The sequence below is a fragment of the Trachurus japonicus genome, chromosome 12 (genome assembly GCF_045865225.1).
Source record: "Trachurus japonicus isolate A0001 chromosome 12, Traja_1.0".
Classification (NCBI taxonomy): Eukaryota; Metazoa; Chordata; class Actinopteri; order Carangiformes; family Carangidae; genus Trachurus; species Trachurus japonicus.
Genome location: NC_140918.1, coordinates 19,287,468 through 19,295,428, shown reverse-complemented (window position 1 = coordinate 19,295,428; position 7,961 = coordinate 19,287,468). Strand labels below are relative to the sequence as shown.

The following is a 7,961-nucleotide window of genomic DNA, read 5'->3' as shown; positions in this document are numbered from 1 at the left end:
GTGAGAGTTTAGACCGACTGGAAAAGACGCGCCCACTCTTGGTTACGTTGCGCATTTCTTGGGGGGAAAGAAAGAAAACCTGCTCTGATCCAGTCTGTGGCTCAGCATCCGGAGCGGAGGGTTTCATGGGAAGGAAATTCACCTGATAGAAATATCTGTTTTAGTAAATGATCGTGTAAAGATGGTTCTGCAGAGGATTTTTCGTGCTGTCATCATGGGACCTCCGGGTTCGGGGAAAGGAACAGTGTCTGCGCGCATAATTAAAAGTTTCGCACTGACTCACCTTTCAAGTGGGGACATTTTGAGAGCCAACATCAACGCTAAAACCGGTGAGTTAAGTTGGGTCAAACAAATACTAAGGGAGTGTAATCTTGAATGAATCTACACTGGTCAGCATGTTTTACCTAAGAAAGAAAAATAGACACTTGAGAAGTTGTCCCACCTATTTGACTCTCAAGAGCATCTGCGCTGTTAGAAATAACCACAAAAAACATTATTATGATCAAAACACTTGCAAGTTGAGCAAAAAGAGACTTCTACACTACACATGCTGTTATAAATAACACGTCTGTCTGTTTGCTGGACCACTGTGATAAGAGCACCACTCCTACAGTTTAATGTCTTATCTGTATCACAGAGGAAACTGGACAGAGCAGAAAAGCAGCTGTGTCTTCATTCAAGGTCAAAATGGTTAGCAGGGTTATTCAGCATGTTGTTTTATGCTTATAATGGATAGGACTCCTGAGGCCCACTACCTCTCAATAACACCCTAATGATAAAGAGAGGTGTAAAGATAAGACAGGCTGTGCACCTTTGTTCCTTGATGAAGAGTCCTGTGTTCTTTTACTGCCTTGTGACAGAGTAACTTTTTTTTATGACACAGTAACTAAACTAACTGTGAGACTGGAAAAATCTCACAGCTGCCTAATTTGGGGCTGAAGAGAGATTTGAAGTCCCCTGCAAAAGCTGCTGCTTATTCCCTGGTGCCCCTTTCCTCTTCATGCCCTCTTATAATTTCACACTATGTATGTGCAGAGCATTGTCAAGTGGCTCGGTTTAGCTAAATCCTCGTATGTTTGGCAGGAGGAACGGCTCCACTAGAGCAGCTGGCTGTCAAAGCAGTGACTTGTTATTGGCTTTTCCTCCTCAAATATTCTCAGTCAGTCTTTTCATCAAAACCAGTTATTTTCTGCTTCCTGACACTCACCTCTGGTATTTCTACAAAACATTTGTAAAGCCCCTTTTTGAATGTTCAGATTATATCTATCACAATGTATTAAATTAACTGAGGTTCACTGGGTAGACCCAAAACACAGCGGGGTGTACGAAACTCAGTACTACAAAAGAAACATAAAACATATCGGCCTGTGGAGCAACACAGGCTCAAACTAAATCTTGTGATGGTATTTCCTGTTTGCAGCATACAGTTTCCCAATCCAGTTTGTAGTCACTTTTACCCTTCATTCTGTTTCATAGTGCAATCAGAGTAGTATTTAAGCACAGTCGGCTAATTTCTGTGAGGCTTGTCAGGAAATTCCTCTCTTCAGCTGGACTCAGACCAATTAAAGCGGAAGTGACTGGAAAAAAAGTCTTATGTCTCAATGACCTAACCTCAGATTAAAATTTCCATTTGTAGTTTTCACATTGCGTCACACTGCAGTACAAGACAGTAATCTTCTGTTTGCTTGTGCAGCTTGATTATAGCTACAATATCATTACATTGACTTGGATATTCAGACCCACGTGGCAAAACTGCCACGACAAGACATGAACATGAACGTTAGCAGAAGCAACCAACTAATGCAAACAGTACAACCAATCTTTAAAATTATCCTATGTGTGTGTGTGTGTGTGTGTATGTTAGAACTGGGCCTGTTGATGAAGGCCTGTATTGATCAGGGTCAACTGGTACCTGATGACGTCATGTCCCGTATCATCCTGAATGACCTGAGAGCGATAGGTCAGAGCAGCTGGCTGCTTGATGGTAAGTTTATCATCTGGTGCTCTTGTCATTTTGTGCTTTTTACTTTTTTAAATCAAATTCATCAATAATTATTTATTTTGTCTTTCGTCTTTCCCCCCGTCTGTGTCACACTTGTAGGTTTCCCTCGGACAGTTTCCCAGGCTGAGGCCCTGGATGACGCCTACAGTGTTGATACAGTCATCAACCTCAATGTACCTTTCCAGACCATCAAACAGAGGCTGACCTCTCGCTGGACTCACCTTCCCAGCGGCAGAGTCTACAACACAGACTTCAACCCACCTAAAGTCCCTGTAAATACATCTTCTCTTCTTATCCATTACGCAGGAAAGACGCAGATACAATGTCTTTTCAAGCATAGATGTCCTAATACTCTGAGAAGCCAACAGTTGGCTTTACTTGTTGCCTGAGAAGCAGCTTAATCAAAACCTTTGAGATCAATTGTTTCAGGATTTTCTAAACGTAACCACAGAAAAAATTGAGATGAGATGTAAGACAATGGATCCAGGAGCAAAGAGTAGAGTGATAAGATAAAAAAAACAAAACAGAGACGGGAAAAGACCCCAAACAAAATGATGCTACTGGAAGGCAGATTGAAAGACATTAAGTTAACAAAGACAACACAAAATGCAAATTAGAAGCCTTCAGTGTGCAGCATTAACAAACAAAAAGGAGGGGAGAGGGAAGAAAAAAGGGATGCAAACGCTGTCAGACTGATAAAAGATACAACAACTGGCCATTTGTTCACTGTGAAAATACAAGTGGGGACCTTTGATCTCATCCAGTCCTCACCAGTAAACACTAAGGGGCGTAGGTCGTTAAGTAACAGACACATAAGAGACAAAAGAATCAACTTCATTTTCACATTACCCACTTGTCTGTATGTTCAGGCTTTCTGAAGATGTGCATCAAGTGGATCATTTTGTGCATGTTGCATCTGTTTCCATGACTACTGACAGCTCTGTGGTTGCTGCAAGCAAATGCTTATCAACAGTACAGCACTTTTTTGTGTGTGTTTCTGTGAAGGTGACAGCCAGGCGTGTGTTCTTATTGTGGTTTATGATTATGGTTTTTTAGCAGTTTGATACAAATGTATTATATAAGAATATTTAATTCATTAAATCAGAACACAGCTACAAATTGATCGATCAGAATGTGGCTATAAAATTGACCAATCAAAACAGGCCGAGGATGATTTGATTAGAATCTGAGGACACCGTGACCTCACAAAATTCAGTCAAGTCAAGTGAACACAGGAACTCCTCAAGGGAATCCCATCAAATTTAGTGCAAACGTTTACTTGAACTCAATGAGTGACTAATGAAGATTGGATTGATTGGTGATTTTGGCGGTCAAAGGGCAAAGATCGAGATCATTGTGACCACACAATTAGTATTCGCACAACTTATGAGAAGTTTTTACACAAATGGTTAATATTTTATATGACTCTTGATCAGTTTCTTTGTAACTGATGGATGATTAACAGGCAGTGTGCCTGTGGTCATGCCTGTGCAGTCTGAAGGGGCAACAAAACATTTATAGTTAACCTTTGGCTTCAGTCTGTTCTTATTCTATACCCTGTTTGAGCACCTAAAGCTACAAAAACAGACATACAACGTGGAATAAAGTCTGTCGAGTCAAGGGTTTAAAGAATTACAGTTTTTACTCTTCAGCCTATTTGAGGCATGAACTCACAATTCCTCAGCAACTGGGCTCCATGAGAATCACTTTCTTCAACCTAGAAGTGATCTGTATTATCTGAGGATACTGTTAATGTGTTTCATAATGACATGCCATAATGACAAGAACGCTGTTCCTCTGAGGGGATGTAGCAGGGTGCTATGCTTAAATATTTGTGCTTTTTGAATGATGCTTCACTGGAAGTCAGGGTCATCAAAATGCATCTCTGCTCTGTTATTATTTACCCTATACCTTATGGCACATGTTTAAGTGTTGTGACATATTTAGCGTAGATAATTATAGAAACAACTTTTTGACATGAGGCTAGACAGCATTAATCCAGTAACTTTTCCTCATGTGTTTGAAAATTTCTTAGTAAATATTATGACCACATACACTATGCTCTCAGCTTGTCATGCTTGTCTGCAAATGTGCTGCATGCTAACTCACTGACACCACGCTACTTTTACACTGTGGTAATTTTCCATCAGACACATTGAGTCACTGAAAACTTTATGTATGTATGTCTTGTGGAGAGTAGGCTTATAAAAATAAAAAAATACTCTCCAGGCTGTGTCACCAAACCCCAGTGGTGTCAAATGATGTAGAAGTGAGAAAATCCACAACCCCTTAAGTTATACTTAGGTTTAATGGAAGATAATGCAAACAACAGTCTCTTTGGGAAAAGCAAACAATTCAAATGAATGATAGTTGAGTTGTAGGAGCTGCTGCAACCCCAGGGTCCTGCTGTTGTTCATGCTGGCTCTATACCCTCTGTCACACTGCCACAGCTCCCTGAGAGAGGAACAGAGCCACCGTTAATGTCATTAGTAACATAGCCTACCTGCTTTTCCAACTGTGACCAGTCAAAATACAGGCCTCTGTTGTCAGACCTGCTAGTGTTTCTGTATTAGATCCTCTTTAGAGACATTACCAGCTCCACTACTTGCTTATGTGTAAACCTGTAGCTTACAATGGGAGACGCTGTGATAATATCTCAAACAGGGTGAAAATCCTCCAAAATCCGTTGATATATAAATATCTCTCAGCATAATTAAGCTTCACCGTCGTCAGCCTCGACTCTCCTCTCGGTCAACTGGCCTCAGTTTGTGTTTCTTGAGCAGTGTTTACATTCCAGACACTGTGCTGAGTCTGGGTTGGAGCTGGGCAAATCCTGCTCATTGTTGTGGACTAGTAGTTGCTGGAAGCTCAGGCCTGAATCATTTATTTAGCAACTCTGCTGCAGCAGGTTTCCTTGCCCTGACCTCTGGTAAACATTTATTGTATTGTATTTCTGTTTTAGCTCGGTGTGTATATGTAAGTGTAACCACAATGGCTCATGTGTTTTCTCCAGGGTTTGGATGATGTGACAGGGGAAGCACTGGTCCAGAGGGATGATGACACACCAGAGACAGTTACACGGAGACTGAAGTCCTATGAAACCCAAACAGAGCCTGTGTTAGAGTACTACAGGTAAGAAAGAACAGATAAGTTCAAACACAGGTTAACCGTCTAATCTGTTCATCTGTGATCTCACTCAAACTCCATTCATCACAGCAGAGGAATTAGAGAAGGGAGACCTACAGATGTTTGCCTGCATTACAGCATAAAGTTTCACTTAAATCTAGTCCACATAAACACCTCAATGTATGTAAAAGTCTGTAACCAAATCCATTTGAACTTTGACCTTGGGCTCTGTCCTCCTTGCACATTCCTCACTGTTGCTTGCATGACTAAAGCATACTTAAGAACCACATTCCTGGCAAACTGGCTAATGTGTGCAACCTGTGCCTTTGTCTTTCAAAATGAAATGAATACAAACACCTTAAGCATGTATTTTTAATCTTTAAGGGTTAAAAGAAACAACAGAACCCAGGCAAAAAGCACAAACATGACCAGTGGGCCTGTGCATGCATAATAATTTCTATTTCTGGGTCAGTTAGACAGGAAAATTACACAGGGATGTGCTTAGTTCGTGTCCCACTTATTTTTTTATTTGAACATAATGTGTGAGAAGCTGTTTATTTCAATGAAACCCTGAAATGACTCTTGTGTTTCTTTGCCCCTCCAGGAGTAAAGGTGTGCTAGAGACTTTCTCTGGGACAGAAACCAACAAGATCTGGCCACATGTGGAGGCTTTCCTCCACAGGAGACTCTCCGCCGTCAATCAAAAAGTTGCATAGAAAGCCCCAAAGGGGGAAGGATGCAATGAGTCTTAAAGTTTACCAGCAAGAAACCACTCTGTACGCGTCGTCCAATCAAGGTGCCACCTTCTGTGAAACAAGAGGAGAGCCGTCCAGTTTATATCAGGTAGCAATAGTAAGACTGCAGATGTTGTTGTTTACCACAATGTTGCTGAAAGCACGTTGGTAAACTCTCTGGACGTGTGCATAAAACCCTTCAAACATTATACCTGTTAAAATTCACACAGATTGTACCTCTGCTTTCATGTGCCTTTAAAAAGCGACAAGAACATCACCGAATCAAATGTTAACATTGTCCACTGTGAGATGTTGCAACACAACAGGAACAGTTCAAGGCCTCTCCTCTTCCATGAATACAGTCAACATTAACGAGTGGAGTAATGTGCACGTTTATAACTTTAAGGTTTTTGTAGTTGCAATCATGGATTATTTTCTTAGTTGATAATGGCTATTGACAATATTGTGGGCATAACTTAGGTGTCTGTAACTGCCTTATGGGGACTGTTTTTCTATGCAGTGGGTAGTTGTTTTAAAGGGAAATGTGCCATATTCTTCACTTTTGCACTCAAGTGCCTCATGCTGCATTTGGAAAAAGGACCAGATAGCTCAGTGAATGTAGTTTGTAAATATTATTCATGACAATGGACCACTGATTGAATCATGACTGACTGAGTAATTTTTAATTTACCATTAAACTAACATTGTGTAATTTTCTTTTTTATCACCTCAAGTGTTGCTTTTTAAATTCACCAGTCTCTATTTTCACCAGGTTCTGACCTCAAGTCTATTAACATCTGTTTGTTGTGACTTGACAAGTGAAAACTTCACTAAAACTTAAAACATTCAAAGTACAGTCTGTACGGGGCTGTGGTCTTCTTAGACACTGTCACAGCGTTCAAGGTTGATGTGCAGTTGTATTTGCACTTTGGTCTTAAGAATGTTTCACCATGTTAAAAGCCACAGAAAGGCTAATCTGCCTTGCAGTGTAGTGTAGATTACTGGAGTGAATGTTTCCTCAGTCGTAGCTACAGTGTGTATTTCTTAACACTTGAATACAATGTGTGAAAGCACATCTCTTCATAGACAACTAACCCTAACTATGTTATGAGTATTTATTATGGATCCCAATAAATGTCTGAGACTAGTTACTGTAATAGTGTATTATTGAACACCAGAATAACACAAGTGGATATATTTCCTGGTCATTATTTTTAATTTGACAGACTTAAACAGTAACATGGTTGCCCCTACGACAGTTGAGTACTCCACTGATTTGACATTGCACTGCTGAAACATCCAGAAGTATCAAAATTGATGCCACAGAACCATATAGATGTTTTTTTTTATTCCACACACTCGTTTATATGTCCAAACCTGGAGCCTACATTGCCCACAATGCAACTCAACAATCAGTGGCGTTACCCTTTGAAAATTTAATGATGAAGCCATTTCAAGCTCATCAATTTTAAATGTCAGTGACATCAATTGTGTGGTTACTGCAGGTCTACAAAGGACTGTAGCAGCTGACGATAAGACACAAACATTTAGCACAGGTTTTATATTCAAGTGTCTTTACTGTTGCCTACTGTCACTGTGGGAGTGGAACACTTATATCTTTCCTAAAGCTTATAGCTTAGTGACAGAGTCTTTTTACACCAAGCTTCAAAAACACAGGGTTTATAGTAGAAAGTCAAGACACCAGAGACACTGGCCACAGGTTTAGTACAGCAGATTAAGCCCAACAGTTATTTTGCATAGTTGAGTCGTCACTGTGGACAAAAAAAAGAAAGAAAGAAAGAAAAAATAAAACATAAAACAATCAAGTTCACCACAACACATTATTTTAGCATCACTGCTGACAATAACTAGTTATGCTTTTACTATGTGAACTCAAAGTTTCACTGCAGAATCAACGATGCATCACACAGAAGCTTGTGACGAATTGTACTTTAATGCATCGTATTGGTATTTCTATGTCAATACTCTGTGATAAAACCTTGCCGATCACGTTCGCTCAGCAAATTTTCACTTGATGTTTATTGTTCCTGTTAAATAAAGAATACGGTTTTATCAATGGGACACATACTGGAGGAAGC

At 40.1% G+C, this 7,961-nt stretch overlaps 1 protein-coding gene across 2 annotated transcripts; it reads left to right on the top strand.

Annotated features, from left to right (window-relative positions):
• The first annotated feature begins 10 nt into the window (after window positions 1-10).
• On the top strand, window positions 11-7,684 carry ak3 (adenylate kinase 3). 2 transcript variants are annotated; one of them, XM_085793749.1, is made up of 5 exons: window positions 11-329; window positions 1,865-1,984; window positions 2,102-2,274; window positions 5,016-5,134; window positions 5,733-7,684. In XM_085793749.1, exons 1-5 carry the CDS (start codon window positions 182-184, stop codon window positions 5,842-5,844), a joined length of 672 nt encoding a protein of 223 aa, XP_085649875.1. In that variant the 5' UTR covers window positions 11-181; the 3' UTR covers window positions 5,845-7,684. The 2 variants fall into 2 exon arrangements, with proteins under 2 accessions (XP_085649875.1, XP_085649876.1); XM_085793750.1 differs by lacking the exon at window positions 1,865-1,984 and having other exon boundaries at window positions 5,733-6,578.
• Window positions 7,685-7,961: the final 277 nt, after the last annotated feature.

Bases quoted from the DNA above. Each gene is read 5' to 3' on its own strand.
- ak3 (XM_085793749.1), top strand. From the start codon at position 182: ATGGTTCTGCAGAGGATTTTTCGTGCTGTCATCATGGGACCTCCGGGT. The intron at 330-1,864 runs GTGAGTTAAGTT...TGTGTATGTTAG, and splicing joins CAACATCAACGCTAAAACCG to AACTGGGCCTGTTGATGAAG. The intron at 5,135-5,732 runs GTAAGAAAGAAC...TTGCCCCTCCAG, and splicing joins CCTGTGTTAGAGTACTACAG to GAGTAAAGGTGTGCTAGAGA.